This window comes from Acanthopagrus latus, chromosome 2 (assembly GCF_904848185.1).
Source record: "Acanthopagrus latus isolate v.2019 chromosome 2, fAcaLat1.1, whole genome shotgun sequence".
NCBI lineage: Eukaryota > Metazoa > Chordata > Actinopteri > Spariformes > Sparidae > Acanthopagrus > Acanthopagrus latus.
The window spans coordinates 10,610,449-10,631,644 of record NC_051040.1 but is presented as its reverse complement, the minus strand read 5'-3'; the positions used below and the strand labels follow the sequence as shown (position 1 = coordinate 10,631,644).

The 21,196-nt window shown below is 42.9% G+C and overlaps 1 protein-coding gene across 1 annotated transcript in view; it reads right to left on the bottom strand.

Moving 5' to 3' along the window:
* Positions 1–8,556, bottom strand: part of LOC119011872 (CD166 antigen homolog A-like) — a 41,498-nt gene extending 32,942 nt beyond the window's left edge. Inside the window, exon 1 of the mRNA XM_037085313.1 lies at positions 8,243–8,556. Coding sequence (XP_036941208.1) covers positions 8,243–8,306 — 64 coding nt within the window. The 5' untranslated portion in view covers positions 8,307–8,556. The remainder of the gene's footprint in view (positions 1–8,242) is intronic.
* Positions 8,557–21,196: the final 12,640 nt, after the last annotated feature.

The following is a 21,196-nucleotide window of genomic DNA, read 5'->3' as shown; positions in this document are numbered from 1 at the left end:
CTCCCGTTGGCGCTGCTTATAGATGAGCATGCTGTGGCAAGCCCTCCACAATAAGACAGGTAATCCTGAGATTTCCTCAGAAAAGAGGAGAAAATCCGCTTTACCCGACGCAGGGGGGGAAAGAAAAAGAAATGACATGTCATTTTTCAGTGTCAAACTTTGTGCCGTCTGACCCAGCAAGATCGAATGAAATCACTATCATTAAATCTGGAAATTACGTGTCATCTCCCCTGTATCTACTGCTTGAATGGGGAGAAAATAAATGGTAACATAATGGGTTATGGCATCTTCATTACTCAGAATTAAACACTGCAAAGTTCTTTTAATAACGACCTCACTCTGTAGAATAGTCGGACACAGCAATAAAGCAACTTCTAAATGACCCGGTCCTCCGGCAGACAGGTTGCTTCTGAGTTTAGCTCTGAAACATTCCTGCTTTTTTTTTTTTTTCTTTCATGACCACCCTGCAGTCGAGCTCGAGTCGAAGCAGAGTCACACACGCAGATTCTTTTGTGCTAAGAGGATAAGTCAGTCCAAAAGTCAGTATTTAAATTGCACCAGAGGGATGTGTAATGCTTAGAAAGTCTCCCCGGGAACTCGCAGCTACTTGACCTCTTAAGATGTCCCGTTAGAAAATTAAGTATTGCATCCAATTACCCGACAAGCATCTCTTCACCTTCCACGTAAGGTCTGGCAGTGGAACAGCTGAATACTTAACAGCGAAGCAGAGCGTCTTATCCGAAAACATCTAACACATCCACAAGTCGTGCATCAGCCAAAGCATCTCTAGTGGGGTAATTGCCAAGCAAAAAGCCACCACTTGACATCTTTGAACAGAAAACGATGTCGGGTTTGAGGACACAGCGCTGCTACCACTGATGCATTTTTACGTGCAACAAGATCGTTTTGAATAGTGTAATCTGTCCTGTGTATTACGTTTCATCTCACTTAATCATGGTTCTTGAAAGAAAGTTGCTCATTAGGAAATACATGCCCTGAGGCCAAGCATTCATGGACTGGAATGTGAAAATGTCTTGCTGCCAGAAGGGAATGGGGGATTAATGATTTATGTAAAGTTAAGAGCAAGGAACAGTTCCCAGCAGGGTCAAATAATAAACTCATTTTTCAATAAACTTGTCCTCTGAAATATACGATTATCAGGGGATAATTACAACAACATCCAAAGAATACTGGTTCCCCACCGGTCTGGCATTTCAAATAGGACTACCTGTGACAGAGGCAGGTGGACATTTCAACACCGTATCTCACCTGATTGCTCGAACTAACTAATTCACCCTTTTAACAAAGTATTACAATTGTATACCTAGGGAAACTATTTCAGCAGTTCAATTTAAGCTCACTATCTAAATTGTTAAAATTAGCTAAGTATGTGAATCGATTGATTACTTGTTACTTTATGCTAGGCTGACAACTTCAATTGCAAATTCAATACTTTGATCCATTAAAGCTACTTTTAGCAATTTCAGCCAATTGGTTTTAGCTAGCTATTTCAAATCTTTAGCCAACTTTTAGCTTCTAATATCTATTCAGGATAAACAAACTATTGTTTTGTTTTGCCAATTTTTAGCTAACTTTAGCCAAACTCACCACTTCAGCTAATTACTTTGGCTTATTATTTCAGCTTCTTACTTTTTGTTAACTATTTCATATGTTTATTTTTGGATTAATATTTCAACTCTTGACTTCTAGCTTACTATTCTAAATGTTGACTTTTAGCTTAGTAGTTCAAATTGTAATTCAAGGCTTTTAGCCAACTAGTTCATGTACTTACCCTTTACTTTTCTGCTATCTAAATTGTTCTCCTCTCCTAAATAACTATTCTAATAACTTATCCAATATTTTTAATATTTCGACATGTGGCGTGTTGAGACTTATTCAGGTCGGAGGGAGGTGTGGACTTGGCAGTCAGTGTGCTGCTGCTGGTAGCTTGCTGGTTTTGTGACAACAAATTCACTGAAAATCAGCATCATACCAACTTGTGATCCAATTTGGATGTTTTCTTTAAAATGTATAATTCCTGCTTTTTCAAATTAATTGAGCGTATCCTTGATATTTCCACATGCTCCATGGCATCTTCAGCAGTACCCCCAGTGGTGAATCTTACCAAGCAGCTTGAAATCCACTTAATGAGAGTTTTGCAAAAACATTCCATTGTCAGAAAAACACCCTCACATGCATCCAGCATTCGAGAGCAGGTTTGGCCTTTATATTCCCAATGGGTGCATTTAAGACGTCTATAAATCTCAGGGCTATTCCAAAGTGTCATGATACATTCTTAACCCAGAGAGATGGGCCAACCATTTAATCTTCTATCTTGATTTCTATTTAGGCACTAACGGAATGACAAGCTTTTAATTACAATCAGAGAAGTACTCTTGCTATCCCCCTGTGTGAGAGAGGCGCTCTGAATGAGAACTCCTGTCTCCTGCAAGTTCAACTGAAGCAGCATGTAATCAAAGATAGCTTCAGGCACCGCAGACTGCTGCGGCAGTCTATGAGAGAAGGATAGTGGACATCATCGCAACACAAAGGAACGGCTTTTAAAAAGGCAAGAATGTGAATACCGAGGTCATATGCAGACACAAGGACTCTGTTGAGTCCCAAAGGCAAAGACGTAACAGGGATCAGCGCGACATTTCATGAATGAAAGATTGCTAAACAGCGTCTGAGTGAATAGAGTGACTTCTCAGTATTGCACAAGAGCTAAGGACCTAACAGGGGATGATTCAGAAATGAATGGGAAGACAAAACTCCATGTCATTTTATTAGTTGGCCCCGGGCTTGAAATGAATGTTTCACCTTTTGCACAAAGGCTGTGTCAACCCGGCTGACTTCCCTGAACCTCCGACAGAGCGAAAACACAGGTTTAGCAATAGCAACCTCCCGCCTTTCTGCTTGACTCTCATAAATAGACAGAAATGATGACTTAATGGGAGTCCAGGCATAAATAACAGAGTTCATCACCCCCACCCCCACTCTGCTGTCAGTGGTGTGAACACTGTTGCTCCTTTGTCTTTGCTTAATCTATAATATAAATTCTAATGAGAAAAAGTACTTCATTAAATGTGATTCACAAAACAAAAGGCCCATGAGCACCCACCCTCTGGCTTTCCATACACACGTTATGCGCCCCTTTATGGTATTCCTTAAATGCTCTCTGAGGTCGGATGATTACCATCACAGTTAATGGAGGCCTCTCAAAGAATTCATTAAGACAGAGCAATGACTCTGACGGAGAATCTGAACAAAGATCCAGGCCCCGGTAAAAATCTGGGTGTGGCCACTGGCTTTTCATATGGAGCAGAGACGCTCCCCCCCCTCCACCAGGTTGCACATGTGAAGTGCAGGGACAGGCAGCAGCTACTCTGTGCCCTCTCCGAGGGGTGTGTGCTGTTCCATATTAATGACAAAGAGAGGAGCGGGAGCAAGAAGTCGCTATCATACACTCATTTGTTTAAAAAGAGCCAGCCTCACAATACAGTCGGCGGGAGTCCACAGGAATCCAGTGAAAGCTGGGGGCTGCATCAGTGACAAAGGACAGAAACAACCTCACTTTTTGTCCCTGAAACAAGGGCCGCCCAATTTCAGAGTGCTGTTGGGCTTTCACCAAAACCAAGGATACCTCCATGCATTTCAATGGGGTAGTCCTGCATAAAGACAGAGGCACTACTGCATAGCACAGTCATCTCTCTCCTGTTGTTAAGCCTTTCTTTATAGCTGAAACAATAGATGCCTGGTCCCTCCCCTTGGATAACAAATAAACCATTATTTTGCACGGCAGAGCGAGAAAACCTGTGTAAGGAAAGTGAGAAAACTGCCAGAGAAGACTGAGACACTGGTCTTGTGTTTACCTTAAAACCACCCCACCCCAGTCGAAAACATGCATGTGTTGAAAGTCGATAAAGTGCTAAGTTCAACTTCTTAACCTGACAGGCAAATTACATCACAGAAAGGATTGCTGGAGAGGCCATTTTCGCAGAGAGTTTCTAAAAATTGAATATATCTCTCATTCTGGCCCCAAAAGTGGGGCAAGCCAATCATCAGTGTAATTAAGATTCACTTGCTGCTGTTTTACTGATAATCCTGTGTGTAAAACTGTCACAGGCGGACAAAAGACCTTTTTCTCATTGAGTCATTGCCTCAGAGTGATTACTTTTGCCACACAAGTCCTTTCATTTTCCCAAGGCAAGGCCACTCATACATCTTCCTGCTCGCAGGGGCCAGCTGAGAGCGAATTGCTCTCTCTGACGCGTAGGAAACTCAGCATGTTCATGTGGTAACTCATATTTCTTTCACCGCCGTCCCGCTACATCTAATCTAAAAAGGTGGGGTTTGGATTTTGGAGCAAACGCACAAACAGTTCTTGTGCCTGTAAAAAAGTTCCAAACAAGTGAATGACGATGCAAAAAAACGACCACTCATTTTTAAAGTTAATCATTTAGCTCAAAGTGAGTGATGGCGACAAAAAGCTTTTCTTTCAACAACTGCACACACAAACAGGAATCATAAAGAGACACTCGCTCCCTTCATGGCCCTGAAAACAAATCAACACTGCTGCTCCACCTGTTCAGTGTCCTGCTGGGGGTGGAAAAAAAGAGTGTGTGTGTGTGTTTGTGTGTGTGTGTGTGTGTGTGTGTGTGTGGATGTGTTGGTGTGCACCACTCCAAACCCACTGTGTGAGGGGTGCAGGGCAGACAAAGGCCAAAAGAAAGCAGCAGCTGTGTTACATCAGAATTACAGTTTCTAACACTTAGTTGTCGATATTTCAATCTCAGGTCTACTGTACGTCAAACCGCACCATATGGCCCGCAAGCATATGCTGAAAAGCATCGTTTCCTCAGGGGACGGGCTGATGTTCTGGCCCTAATTGCCTGGAAAGCAGCATTCACAGCTCCACAGAAGTAGAGCAGGTTAATGATCAACCCCTTATCTGAGACTCTCACAGTTTTTAGCTGTGCACTAAAACCCGCTCTTTCCTCTCTTTCCTATTTAACGCTGCATCGAAGATTATGTAACAGCAGCCCTTTCGTTTCATCATAACTCCAGGTTATTTATAGTTCCAGCCCGTAACTTCATCTTGATTTGTTTTTAGTTATTTAGCAATTCAAAGCTAACGTTGCCCCTGTGAGTGGTTAATTAAGCTTGATCCTCACATCCAGGATGCAAAGCGCTGCCGCTGCCAGGGGCGCTGGCAGGAATCCTACACCCCCCTGCTGAGAGGTGACCCTGGGCTCCAGAACCCTAAAGGCTGCTTTAATTTACAGTATGGCCTCGGCTATCTGTCTTCTCTGAGAAACCCATGAAAGTGCCCCCCCCCCCCCCCACACACACACACACACACACACACACTTTTTCTCTCCTTGTGAGCAACACCTCTACTTTTTCTGCGCACATTTCCTTTTATTTATTATTCCCATCAAGGACATAATGCCCCCAATCAAGCACACAAAAGACATTCCTCTCGTTGAACATCTGTTTCACTCACGTTGAATGAGTCTCACATTTTTACTTGATCCGAAGGTCTATTTTTAAAGTATAGTAAGTGTGTGACACTGGGAAAAGATTCCACTTCACACTTGTGTTGGAACACAGGAGAGTCCTACAGAGCCTTTTGAAAGACATTACGAGCTGCTATAATGGGTTAAGCATCAGCAGGATAATGAGTTGTGAAGATATCCCATTATAGGTCCATTTTAAGCGCTCCTATTCCAATAAGTGCGAAGAACTATGAATTAATAAGATGGTTTTGCTCCCTGACTTTAAATTCCACAGATTCTCCTGTTTCCTCGTGTATTTAATCAGGTATTCACATGGTCAGGATTGATTTCATAATTTGATTTTCTTCTGTTGCTAGGGAGCGAGTCTTTTAGCACAATTGGATCAACAGACAAGCAAACTATTCTAAGAGAGAGGAAGTGTTAACGCGATAACATAAAAGTGAAGTACAGATACAGCATTTCTATTCAAATCCGTGATTCGGCTGAGTTGCCATACTTTTCATGGCTGCATCTGAATTTTGCATGAAGGGATACAATACTTTCCAAGTCACAAAGAAAAATCTCTTTCTCAAAGAAAAGACAACCACAAGCAGAGTCTTCAAACATCAAGAGGGGGAAAACTGCCGAAAAAAAATGAGACGTGCACAAGCACACAAATATACGCAGTTGTGCAGAATCTCATACGCCAGACAAGTGTACTGCTTTTTTTTTTTTCCCTGTCCTGTGCATTAGCATCACGGCATTCATGAGACAGGTCTGGGCATAACCTAGTTAAAGATGAAAGAAAGGAGAGTGAATCTGTCTCAGGTGAAATTGGGTGACCCCCGAAAGAGATTAGTCCATTAGCAGGAGGGAGAGCCCCGCTCGCTCGACAAGTAATGCCAGCTGTGACACCGAGCGCTGTCTGTCTGCTCAGGGAGGGGGCGAGGGTGGTGGTGGTGGGGGAAGGGTGGAGGGTGGAGACGGGGAGCGAACAAAAAAACAGATGCATCTCTCTACAGTGTTTGTTCTAGGAGTAATTCAGGAGCTCTGTGTCTCATTCTGGATTTGGCCGAGCCTCGGCCTTGGCCGCAGGAAGCCCCCCCCCCCAAGAGCTGCTGCTTTTTTTTCCTTCTTCTCATCTGTTCAAATATAATAAACACAAGCCTGTTTTTTATTACAAGTATCGATGCTGGTTTTATTGCAAATCCCAAACTCAATAAAACCCCTCTCAGTCAGATTTTCAACCCAGATTGGGCAAAAAAAAAAGCCCCAATGAAACGTGAATATTTCTGTTTAAAGAAACCTCGCAGGGGTCACTTTCTCCGAGGCGGCACCAGCCATCTGTTGTGTCAGCAAACACACACATGTTTTGACCATCACGTCTGCTAAAACACACACTGGGGTGGACGGGGACCGTAATAAGTCTAACCTCATTACCAACCCAGTGCACTCTCCTCCAGTCTCAAGCACACGGCACTGCAGCGGCACAGCGGTGTTAAAAAAAAAACATCTAAAAAAGGGACCATTCGTTTCCTCTCAAACAAACCACCTGAGCCTTGACTGATGGGTGCTGCGTGGTGTTAATTTACAACAACAGGCGTCACCATGGTGTGACGAGGTCGATGGGAGTACAGTGAGAGCCACCTCTCCGCCCCTTCCCTTATCCGAGGGAGTGCTCTGAGCTCCTTGTGCAGCCCTTTGCTTAATGGCCCCGGCTGAGTGATGTGAGCACATGGTGCTGCTACCTGTTGGCCCGACAGAGCAGACAACAAGGAAGTCTGGAGTAAGCAACACAAAAAGAAAAGAAAACCAGCCCTTATTTCATCAAATTACTCTATTTTTCAAAGCCGGCACTTAATGCCAAGTCTCTGCACCCCAGAGACCCGAATTCAACTTGGAAGCACTCACTTGTGCAACCCATTTTACAACTGCCCACATCCAGGAAAAAAAAGTGTTTTATCCTGCGTGTAATTACTAGAGGGAGCCTGTCAGGAGCGCTTTCCCTCCACCCAGCAAGGCAACCCATAATTACAACACATCAGACGGGATGTGAACGCGGCATCATTCGGCTCAACAGCCTGCGAAAGCACATACAACGCACACAATAAAAAAAAAAATAAAAAAAATGAGGCATCACGATGACATCATGCCAGGAGCACATGTGAAGAATGGGTGATGATGATGAAGATGATGCCCGCCTCTCCCATCATGGGGAGGAGGGAGTGTGATGGGGGGGAGGGAAAAACAGGGTGGCACAATGGATTTCATGTCTCATAAGCAGTTTATACACAGGAAAGTCACTTTTTACATACTTATATAAGCAGGGAATGCAGAACAAGGAGGAATTTGATGGAGTTGGGTAAAAAAAACACACACTATAGATATTTTGATAATGAGTTTTCTCATTTGACAGGGAGATTTCTGCATTGTGTTGTTTATAAGATGCTAAAACAACAAAAACAAAATAAATAGTTTTTTGGGGGGTGGGGTTTAGTAAAACCTACATTCATACATATATAAAAATAGATTAAATACTTCCAAATGCTGAACTATAACACCGCTCATAACTTATAAGCATGGGGAGCCACCCGCGCGCCCGCTCCGCCTCTCCCCCCGGAAATGTGATCGATAAGCCGGGGCTGAAGTTTTTCACAGGCACCTGCCGGGACCTTCCCGTCATACCTGCGGCGCCGCGTGAGCAGCGAGCACCCGCCGGCCGGTTTAATGAGACAATGGCTTACCTCGGCGGAGGAGCGCGACGGTGATGAGCAGGGCGCACACGCAGCTGGCGGACAACAAGTGCATCCTCGCGGGTTCTCTCGGATCCTCTTTGCGGCTCGGTTCGTGTCAGAGGTTTTGTTGGGACCAACTTGGTCGAGTTGTTCTCTTGCGGGCAGGTGGGTTAGGTTTTGGAGGAGGGAAAAAAAAAGGAAAAACGCTCCTGTGTCTCACTTCAGGTTCAGGCTTCTCTCCCAACGTGGCATGTGCTCGCCAACACGCGCTCACATCAGTTCTGGTAGAACAGGTAACTGCGAGGGGCTCACAGACGGAGCGCGAGGGCGGGGAGGAGGAGGAGGAGGAGGGGGGGGTGCTTGTGGGCAGCTCCGCCCCTGATACCACCCCCCTCCATCTTCCTCCCCACCCACACCACCACCTTCCTCTCCCCTCCAGCAGCACCTCCCCCCCTCCTCCCACACACAAGTGTACCCCACCCCTTTCCTCAAGATGCCCCCCCACCCCAAACACACACACACACACACACACACACACACTCCACTCACCCTCCTCCTCTCACCCACTTTCCTCTCATCTCTACGCCCCCCCTTCTCTATCCAACATGCACACACACTCTGCACACACACAGAAAGAGGGAAACCTTCAATCACGCCCCACCTCAGACTTGTCTCGTGCTCAAAACCCATTGTAGGAACGTGTACCCTCACCCTGAACCTGCAATTAGAGTTAAACTTGGTTTAAAAGTGCACGTTAGTGAGCGTCTGTACCAAAGCAGCAGACTCTGCCAGGGATATTCTCAAATAACTGATTAATCAAAGACGTAGTGGAAAACGCCCAAGGTCACGTTTTTAATCAACAGTCGAAGAAAAGCTAAAAATATTCAGAGTATGGCGATTCAAGAAGAGAGGAAAACACAGCGTTCGACACTTCTGCTCTCAAAATCAGTCAACATATCGTACACAGTTGCAGCTTGATTTTCTGTCCACCAGCTACATGATCAATCGGCTAATCTTTTCAGTCACGTATCAAAGAAATGATCTACATCTCAAAGTTTGAGATTCAAGATTCTGTACTTTACTGCCACATCAGTGTAATTGAATGGAATTTATCTCGGCGAGCTCACCCAAACGCAGACAAGGGAACCATTCACTCGTAAAATGAAATACATAAAAAAGCTCTTTGTTAGGGTTAGGAGAACACTGTGGTTTGGCTTAAAATGTCCACTTTTATCAACACAAACACAGACAGGAAGTTCCATGGTGTCCCTTCAAAATAGGGGCATAGGGAAATGTCACCCTGATCACCAGAATACATGTCAGGTACGTTTTTATGTAAAACCACAGAAAAGTTGAAAGGTTACGTCTATTTATGTTGCGCCTTTACATTTCTTCAGGTTCAACTTCTATGTCTCTCTTGTCATGTCGCTGTGCTTATGCTCTTGTAAGGTTTAGGCACAATAACCACGTGGATTGGGTTAGGAGAACATCCTGGTTTGGCTTAAAATACCTGCTGGAAATGGCCTGTCCTCCCGTCAAAAGTATCCGCTTTTGATGCCACAACCCTAAAATCCAACAGCCTCGCCAGAATAAATGTCACCTATGTAGGCTACATTTCTGCAAAACCAAAGAAAGCTTTATTTTACTTCATGGTATTATTTCTCTCATGTTATGTTTAGGGTCAGTTTTCAATTTCATCCTTTCACAATGCTGTGTTTAGATCGAGATGGCAAAAACACCTGGCTTAGGCTTAGAAGAACATGGTGGTTTGTCTTAAAATACCTGCTTTTGGTCACCAAAAACACATCTAGAAATTGTCCTGATGTTTCCTTTAAAACACCCAGTTTTTTCGCCATAAATATGTTCAGACTTCCTGTCAAAAATACCTACTTTTGTGTGGAAATTGTGCTGAGGTGCCCTGGAAAAGAAGCATCTTGTGCCTTCATGCCTATGAAAGCCAAAAATGCAGCCTTGAACCGGGATCATCAATTGGGCAGCCTCTTCTCCTGTAATAAACATATAAACATACAGATATCAATGCGGAAATACAGCCTATGTCAGGTAAGTATGGACACAGTTTGTGGTTTCAGTTGTAAACTGCTGAAATGTTACCCTGGGGACTCATTTCAATGTCAGGTCAATGTCAGAAACGTATTGTGTCATCAAGATTCGAGAGGCTGGAGTTCCTGAAAAGCTGACATTTAGATTTTCTTATTTATTTATTTATTTGTTTATTTATAACTGACAACAGTGACATTTTATGAGCTTATCACGGCGAGAATCCCCAATCCGCGAAGTAACTTGTAACTGCAGCCATTGCACGAGGGCTGTGGAGTAGAAAAATACAGCGTCTGAATGTGAAGTGGAGTAACAGTAGATGTCTGCCAAGATGGAAAGAGCCAGGAGCTCAGAATTGTGCTTAACTGCGGCTGCACTCGGGTAAATGTACATGTACACTCTGCTGCCTCCAACATGTCCTCACACACACACACACACGCTGTCGCAGACACACATGGCGGCGCTTTCAATCAACCAGCTCCCCTTTTTCATGCAGGAAGCGACAGGACAGGCGGCCCGTGGTAAAGCGAGCTATAGGATGTAGGTCCAAGGTTAATTATAATTGAAGAAAAGTCCATGTAAATAATTAATCCCTAATTAATTATTAAAATCCTTGCTCATATCTCCTTACTTTTCAATTATTTTCTTGAGCACATTCAAGAGCAGCACCACAATAATTAATATCCATCTAATGACTATGCTAATAATTGGAATTAATGTGGAGGTTTTGGCACGGACAGAGCTTTTCTTTCTCCCTACACTTGCAGTCTTACACTCATTATTTTGGCTCTGCGCAACGTCAGTTAGTTATCTATATTTACTTGTCGTGGTTTCAAGTCAGATTTCCTGTGATGAGGAATAGATCGTGACTACAGATGAAGAGGAAAAAAAACACGACTCTGAAGCAGGTACAGTCCCAGTCAGTGACAGTCCCCACCGAGTCCATTTCAGAAGTTGGTGAAAAATAACATCAGAGCCTGTAAAATGTCATTAAAACCACACTTGGTGCAAATAAAATGGTTTACCACTGCGCTGTAACTGCATGATCATGCTTGTCTGATCACAACGTGTGTGTGTCTGCGTGTGCGCACAGTGTGTGCTGGGTTGTGGAGGGGGGGATGTATTGGGGGGAAGAAGTAAGTATTCCTCACCCTGGGTGTGAAATTCATGTAGGTCTGTGATGGTTTGTGCAAATGGAGCGAGGGCACAGGCTGTGAAAACCTAATGCAATTTGATTAGAAGTTAACCGCAAAGCAATATTTTTCCTGCCTCAGTGCGCAGAATGAAAAAAAAAAGAACAATTTGCTTCTTTTTTTTCTCTCTCTCTTTCTCTCTCTCTCCATGTGGCTGAGAGTGAATGAGACTGACTGATGACCAAGCATGTAGCGCAGCGTTCAATTACCAAACAATAACATCTTGGTAGTAATTGGGCTTTCGGGTGAGACTGGTCAAGGACTAAATAGTGAAAAAAAACAAACAACCCAAACAACAATGAAGAACAACTTCAATTTTCATGTCAGAACCCTAAAAGAAATCTACAGTAAACCGGCGAGCAGGCTGCTGGAACTCACTGTCAATTTCTTTTCAGAGGTATAAAGACAGCTGTAGTTAAATTTGTATTCACGGGAGAACATTTTCAGTCAGTCCCCATGACTGGAGAGAGAGATTACACACAGACTAATGAATTACAATATATCATGTCATATTGGGGGAACTGCACCGGCGCCTGCTGTCTTTTATTTGATGAAAGAATGAACGCTCCGATGTTGACATCTTGTGAGACATCTCGTGACACTGCTCCTGCTATGAGCATGGAAACAAACAACCCTGCGTTGCCATGGACTCGGGCTATGAAAATACACATTTCTGACAGTCGGGGACGGATCCCCACCCCCCGCCCTCCTCTTCCCTCACTGACTCGTGTCGCTGGTCTACACTAATTACCATAGGTGTGTGTCGTGTATCAAAATAATGAAATTCAGCAACAACAGCAGCCAGACAGAAAACAGGCTCATCTGCAGCCCTGCAGTGGTCACTTCTCCTTCCCATTCCTGCATGAAGCTCTTCTGAATGTCCTCTTCCTCTGTCCTGTTGAGGTATTCACCAACTTCTCCTGGGAGGCCGACGGGTGATCGGTGTTCGACAGATTGGGTGTCAGTAAACTGTGTCAAGCAGCGAACACAGTGACCCTGACATTTGCAGCATGGCCAAGGGAAGGCAAGATCCACTTAATGGCCAGTCCTGTGCCGACCGGCAGCCCCACTTTGGATCGATAATTGCTTCATTAGTTAATCTGATTGAGTGTGTGAGCAGCCTGCAGTCGATGCAGAGTTACCTCTCTTTCTGCGAGGAGTCTCTGTTTTATTGATTTCATTGTTCCCTGTAGAGCCTAACTTTTCCCCCCAACTAATCCTCACATTTACACAAAGAAAAGGAGAATGGATCTCTTTGTTTGAGCTCCTCATACCAGCCATACCTCACTTCTATTATAACTGATCGATAGAAAGTGCTTCTTGATTGCAACAGTAAAACAAATGAGGAGACCAAATGGCATGTGTTGTGTTGCCGGGGTTGCTACGTTTCCATGAGGCTTAAAATGGCAAGTGTGCCAATAATATTTAGCATGCACATAATGTTATGCATATTTTCCAGACTGGGGAATGGTGTTTAATTTGAGTGTGAGATAATGAGAAATGTGTGTGTGTGTGTGTGTGTGTGTGTGTGTGTGTGTGTGTGTGTGTGTGTGTGTGTTGGTTAACTGATGTCATTCACCCAGCATAGCTTCTTGTGCATCTTATCAGCAGGAACTTTAAAGCTGCACTGTCTGATGCTTTATGGTCACTTGAGAGCAAGTTCGGATTACATATGAGCTGACTGTCGTGTCAGGAGGTGGAGGGGGTGAGGGTGGTTGCGATGGCTGTAAGGTCGCTGTCACAAGATGTGGTTCCAATGTTTGTCAGCGCGAAACTACTGGACGTTTTCCATTTTGGCGTTCGGCCATTCCCGACTGTGGTAGCGGAAACAAAACTGAGTATTCTTGACAGGAGGTTGGAACGATTTACAGCCAAAAACTGAGTATTTGTCAACTGAGACGTCAGGGCAATTTTCGGCCATGTTTGTAGAGACTGAACCAAGTGAACGGATCTTTCCCTAACCAGGTCATTTTTTCTGCCTTAACCTAACCAGATCAAACTGAAAACAGACCTGAAGTTGCCACATATTTAACTTAAAGATTCAGCATATCAGTGGCTTGCAGAAACGCACAATGACCACATTTATTCTGGTGACTGGGTAGGAAACACCTAACTATTTTACAAATTCTCCTTGTGTTTAACCACCTGATGAATGTGTAGAAGTACCGTGAAGCTGATCTTTGTATTTCATAAGTTATGTTGAGTCATAGGTTTTGGGTTAATTTGCCAAAAAATATATTTACAATGTCTACACAGCTGTCTAGCTGTAGATTTATGTTGACACAATTATTATTTGTGTATTTACATTCAGTTGTCGACTATGCCTCTCTGATTCTCTCGCATTCACCTTAATCGTAGTCCTGCAAGCTCCTGATTGGTTTGTTCCGTGTTGTGAAGCTGCTCGTGCACAGAGGATATTAAAACACATCAAGAAGTTATCCGTCTCCATCCTGCTGTTCTTTTTTCATAAAGAGGAGTCCTCTCACCCCCAACGCACGGTCATGCTCCAAATATAAGTCAACTATTCAATTTCATTTTTGCTCCAGTTTTGGTCTCCACCAACTCCTGAAAGCTATATCTGACTTTTCACTGTGATCACCAGCCAGTCCCTAATTTTCTCTTTTTGGCGTTAGATACTGGGCAGGTAGCTTTACGTGGTTCTTTTGTTGCTGTTGTTATGGGATTTCTTTTTAGCTTTTTCATTGACTGATTTGTTTTGTTAAGCCAAACAATGGGTTTGTCACTATGAGCATCTCCTTTCACATTACATCTAGTCACGTCATGAAGATCATATCAACTTTTTTTTATTTTGACAGGTTAAAATCTGATGTTCTAAGGAGTTTAAAATGGGGGGAAACATTTTATTTGCATTAAGCTGACGTGATGCCTGTCATAACTGACAGAATAACACTTACTGTTACCAGCATTAACAAAGACTCTTGGAACACTGCCTTCAAATAAAGTGTTACCAAAGTGTGTGGACACGTCAAGCTTTGCTTTGTAGGCTGACACTTTAATGCCACTTGGCTGGCATTTTGGTTCATGTAATCCATTCTTTCATTATTTCATGGTTCTTTAACTTTTTTTATTGGTCAAATTTATGAATAGAGGAACAGTTTGACTGGAGAAGGAAGCAGTGGGTGGCAGTAAGAGCCTGTTGTGTTGTTTCATAACAACACAATAATTAGTGAAGAAAGTGGTTATGCTACACTGGTCTTCTCCTGACTTAGAGGGAAAGTGCTTTTGGATGGATGTAAACACAGAAATTTTGACAGGTTAGGACATAAAGTTAGCGTGCAAAGATGCAAAGATATTTCAAATTACACACTTGAGAGACGATGTTATTTTGCCCTCTGGGCTTGTGATTCTTCTTCCATAAAGGGTCAAGAACATCTCTGTTCGTTGGTGCATATTTAAGCATTAACCTGCCGTCACACTGTTCTGCACACATACTGGTGCTTCTGGTTTTTTACAGTCTAATATCGTACTGCATGTCTTTTCACCATGTGTGCCTTTTTTTTATCCTGCGTGCCGTCAGTTAATCCTGTCTTGTGGAACTGTGTTGCAGCATGTCAGCGCAAATTCACCGAGACAAATTCCCTGTGCAGGCATTGTGCTTCGTGAAAGAAAGTGATTCCTCCAGGCCTGCGACCTGTTGGGAAGATGCCGCAGAGAAACCACCGCAGTTTTTCATAAGATTTTAGAAGAAGGAGAAGGAGTGCTGAATAAAAAAAGCACTCCGAGGAGATTCTGCTGTCTGACATCAATGTGTTTAGCGATCATACGACACGTCTTCTAAAGAGGGAATTACAGAAAAAAATCATTTCTAAGAGAGATGTGAACAAGGCGCTTTTCTATGTCTGAAACGTTCACTTTATCTTTTATGACTTCAGAGATCAACAGGGATGATTCTGATGGTGATTTCTTTGTGTCAACACTTTTCTCAGTCTTGTTTGAGGAGTTTATATAAAAGACAAGGAAACCTGCCCAGTTGAATTTGGATTTTTTTTTTTTTTTAAATCTCATGAGGGAAAATCAATTACACCAAGGGGCTGAGGAGTTCAGATGTATTACAGGTGAGATGTTCCGGCCTGCACTGGATGCAGCTGCTGCAGTGTGATACATTCGACCTAGTCTGGCTGCTGGTTGTGTCTGTTTTCCCAAATTACCTGGTTGGGAAATGCATAAATGTAATTCACTGGCAACATGAAAGGCAGAGAAATTATTCATGAAGATGTAGACCGGTCTGCTACAACTCAGGCATCTGTCAGCTGTCAGTATTGTTTATTTCCCACCTCAGCCTGAAACTATTTGTTGGTTTGTCAGCTAATGGCGGCTTCGTTGCCAGCGGATTTTTCGGCAGGCACTTAAATGCCGCCTGCTGCAGGCTGACGCTTTGAGCAACAACCCAGAATAAACACGAATGGCAGATTCTTGTTATCCCTCTTTAATATGGCAGCGAACGTATCCGCCATTTCCTCATAATGACGTGCAACACCCAAATGTTCCATGAAATTAACTCTTAAACAAAAGATAAGTCGTGTTATGCCAATTCCATAACTAGAATTAAAAAAGTTGGAGCTCTTCCCCGTGCGGGGATTTCAAAGGGGAAGTTTGGGGAATAATTTGTCTCTGCGCTATCATTTGCAGCTTCGTCTTCCTCCTCTTTTTTTTTCCCCCTTTTTTTCTTTTTTACAATACAGTGGTGAAAGCAGGTTGACATTCAGTTCGCGGGATAATCTTTAAAGCAGAAGGAGAAGATACCAGCTGAAGTGAGATACAATCTCATGATATATTGGAGTGAAAAGGGCATGTCGAGAATATCAAACAGACGACAAAGTAATCAAATATAGAGATAAACTTTTTTTTTTACCTCCCACAACTGCCGAATCAGGTGGTGCCATTTATGGTCTGCTGGGATTTCATGGAAATGTAGTTTGTACAGTGAAGAAGAAGAAGAAGAAGCCGTTTTCTGTACGGTCTGCTCCTCAGCTTTGCATTCATTACAGTAATCCTGCTCTCGTTTAGCTTTTCGAAAAATGTGTCATCGGACAAGATTTCGAGAGTTGTGGAGGTGTTTGTTGATATGGAACACGAGCATCGATGTAACTTGATAGCTGTCACTGTACACAATATATTTTGGTTACAAACTGGCACAGTAAGACAAGACAGTCGATCAATCAATCTGTATTTGTTTGACTGATTGATTCTGTCGTTTTAATGTGCCGGTTTGTAAGTGAAATTACACTTCATACATAAACTGCTCAAGTTAAGTTTTAAGAGTTACACAAACAAAGAGGGTATTTTTTTTTTTTTTTTTTTACAAAACTTCACCTCACAATTCCCCGCAGACACCTCTGAGTGACTGTGACATAAACCCCCGAGAGGTTTCACCATGTCACTGAGTGCCTGAGGAGACTCCTTATGTTGGCGTTTATAGGTACGTTTTATATAAGCAAATGTGAAATGATGATGTGCGACGATATCAGCTACGTATTCCACATTTTAAATGCATGAATATGAAGATAATCAGTATAAGATGCCTCGCGTAGAAGTCGAACAGTCACTGAAAGCTGCATCGATCGTGTTTTTGACATACGATCCATCAACTTTTATGGTGACATGTCAATCCAACAAGTACGGAGCACGATTATAATTTAGCTGCAGTCTCGACGGCTGCAAGTCCCATATTCAACCCTTTTGGCTCTGTTTTTGTTCTCCTCCACCTCCTTGGAGAAATATCTGTCTCTGTAGCAGCTAAACGCTCCAATATGTTCACCAGCTAGCTGCTGTCTTTGTCTGTCTGGCTGTTTGGTGCTGGGCAGGAAGAAGCCTATGTGTGAAAACAACTACCTGCTGAAAGCAAGTTGATGAGAGCGATGAGAGCGAAGCAAATCAGAAAAGTCGCCGACTGTTCAAGTCAAAACAGTGGGCTAAACAGACCATTGTTCCTCACAATATTTGATCGACTGCACAAGTAATGAGCCCAAACAAACAGACCATAAACCAGAGTAGCAGCACATAAACTAGGGGTAAATCAAATCACATAATCAAATAAATGTTTTTTATATATCCCCTCGATTCGAGTGAGGAATAACTTGCCATATTGAGGAAAAAAAAAACCTTTTAACAGAGGAAAAAATAGATGGTAGAAACCTCAGAAGGAGCCACAGAGGAGAACAGCATCACAGTTTACAAACTCCACTGACAGAATATCTGATACAAACTATGATATATGAAAAATGGTATGATCCTCAGCCTGGCCGATTATTAAGAACAATATTTTGCATTTTACCAATTAATGGTATTTGTGCTTTTTGTGTCTGATTGCAAATAAATTATATATCTATATATTTTTAAATGGAGTAGAAAGAAGCAGAATATGGAAATACTTGTACCTTGAAATTGAGCGTAAAGGACAGTACTCCATCACTTGTTGCGTCATTCTCAACTTGTGACACAAATGTTGTTATTTTTACTGCAGATGTATATTGGTGCCAATCACCATTTTCTAATATAAACTACAAGTATCACTGAACAAAATAACACATGCTGATGTTTTTTCCAAGAAACAAAGGCAGCCAGCTTTAAGCGACAAAATTAAACAACCATTCAAATCTGTCATCGTCGGTGCACCAGAACATTTCTGCTCTGTTCTCTCAACACATCATAATGAGGACAAAACAGAAGAAAATAGTGACTAATCCTCAATTTCTTTTATTTGGCATAACTCACACATTCAGGTGTCCTCTGAGATATTTTTTTTCCTTTTCACATCACACATGAAGCCTTTGCTAATAGAATGTGGTGATTCAGAGTATTCAGACTCTTTACTTTAGTTAAATGACTCAACTCTAAGTAGGCTGCAGGTCTTCCACTCAAGACCACATCGAGGTAAGATAATTCAGCATCAGCAACATGTAATGAAAGTATCAAATGTAGAGCACTCACTGTGCTTCCCTGTGAGCGTTTCACCATTACACATGTATCTTACGGCTGCATTAATGTGTATGTTACAGTTTACCGATGCAGATGTTTAAGATCGAGCTCATTTTAACCACATTACACGCTGATGTCTAGTTTAATCTGCGGCAATCCATGATCCGTCATCCATGATCATCATGCATCTGTAGTGTCGCTGTCCTGTGAGAACCAGACGTCACGATGATGTCAGGATAAACTTCCAGCTCTCAGCTTTGTGATGATGCATTTTTCCAGTTTACTCCGAGAGGATTTGCACTCAAGAACAAGTACCTCAGATGTGAGTCAAGACATTCCACCACTGCTCATAGAGGGAAAAAAAAATGTGATTATCAGCAGCTTTAAGCGTGACAGAAGTTATGCAATGCATAAAACTGTAATGCATCAGTGACACAGTCTGCCTGTCTGTGTGCAAAGACTTGTTTCTGCTGCCCTGCTCAACATTTCCCTCTTTTAGTCAACCGTTAGATGAGAATCACATATAACACAAGACCGACATATTTAATGTATGAAATAAAACTTCTGATGAATGATGTAAAATTTTGACTGTCGTGGAGAACTGCTGGCTATAGAGAGCAAATTGAAAACTTTATGAGTCTGACCAGTGACCGGGCTGCTGATGTCTTGGAGCCAGTTCCTTTCAGTTTTATTCGTCTGAATCCGTTAAAAACATGGAATTTGACGCTTTTTCATCCTATCGCCACTATTATTCATACTCTCCCTTAACTTTTTTTCCAGCTCGACTTGAAATAAATACGGGGGCCATGTCCAAAATATCTAGTTTGCAGTGAAGGAAACAAACATCTGCAGCTCCTCTTCTGAATTCACGCTCGTCTCCAACAGAGAATAGGGCTTGTCTTTTATTCTGAGGGAGTGTCAGATTTCTGAATGCACTACTGCTCACGAGCCCGCTGCAGGTCCCAATTGGTGACAGTCGCACGCACACGAATACATAACAACACGCTGCATGTTGCATTTCCTTCTCGCTGAATTCATTAACTGCTTCAAGTTGACTCGAAGTTTGACTGCTCTTTGCATTTCGCCGCAATTAAGCAGATTCGCCTGATTCTGACACGTCTCCTCCGTCAGGTGCTGCTTGAGTTCCCACTCTGACTGCTCGATATTTGCTGGATGTCTTAAGTGAATCCCTCGCAAAACAATTAGAGACGAGGCATCTCCCATATCCTGTGGTGATCAATTCAGTCAGCTTGAAATGCCAGGGAAAGAAGCCAAATAACAAACCAATCATTTTACAGGCAGTTATAGCATTCTGCATTATATTTAACTCGTAACAACGGCAACAAATGAAATTTAATGGGAAATGCAATTGGACTAAATGATTTTGAAATTAAAAACAGCATTTTACTATAATCACTTGAGCTTTTTACTGAGATTAAGCCTTTATTTAAAGCTCCCTCTCTGTCTATCATGATGTCCTCTCGGTGGCCTCAGTCTTGAATGGCGCCACGTAAATGAAGTTTGCTCACTAACTGACTTCCTAATACCTTGTTTGCAGGGTGTGAAAGAAGCACCTTTACAGGTGTCACCTCACACCGCTGCCAGAGAGCCTGTCATTGTCTGAGGCAACAATGCAGATCCAGCCCTTCCCTCAACACTCCAACAAACAGATCTGATTAAGGTTGTTTAAACACAGGCGGTTGCGCTGCAGAAGGGGGACGACTAAAGCCCCCTGACTCTGGAATGTGGAGCGTCTTTGCCCTGAAGGTTTAATACCCAGTCTGGGACAGGAGCGGTGGGCTGACATTATCTCTCCAACGCCCTCAGGCTCTGGATAACGAGTCACAGAGTTTATACTTGCCCTCAGTGGCCCACAAGAACACAGTGCAATTAGCCACACCTACATTGACACCACACCTCCAAACAAACGGATGTTACCATAACAATCGGCTCTGTCTCAAGCCGTGTCCATGACAATGCACCTTCAGCTGCGGAGGGAGACAGCCGGGTGGTGCAGAGCTGGCTGCGGTTGGAGCTCGCAGCGGAGGAAGGCGCATTGTTTCATTCTGGGAATGTTTGAAAGAATGCAAATGACACTGAAACCTGCCTGGGGCTGTGTCATGGATCACAAACACAGCCCATATCTAAAATCTGGCCTTGTGTACATTGCATCTGTTTAGTGTTTTTGGCTCTGCTGTGCAGGTTCATGTTTAAATAACAGGGTTGAGCCTTCGGCAGCACTGACTTGTTGTTTTTTTTGTTCATCGTTTCTCGATTTATTTGCTCCGACATGATAAAAACATTCATTCATCAAATGATTCCAATAACAAGGTGCCGCTTCTCCTGGCTTGATTGTGCATTTCTGCTTCTATTTAGGGATTCGATGTGGAATTGACTCTCGCCGAGGACTGACTGTAAATTCTTTTTACATAACTCTGGAGATAAACAGCTTCTTTGTGTGAACTCGTGGGACATTTACAGGGCAGTTCAAGACTTTACTAATGCTGACGTGTCCCATTCACTCCCCGCGCTTTACTTTCTCCATGCCTCCTTCCAAACAATTACTCTTTGCAGCTAATTTTCCCCTTTGTTGTTTGCATTTCATATGGAGATTAGCTAGCTGTGCCATTCACCCCAGACCTGCTCTGGTGAGACGGCTCTGAATTTCATGACTTTTTATTACAGAGGCTGATTGACTCTAAATAACCTTTTACAAAGTAAAGCAAGTAGCAGAAAAACCTGATAATACTCGACACAGATGGTGTTTATTAGG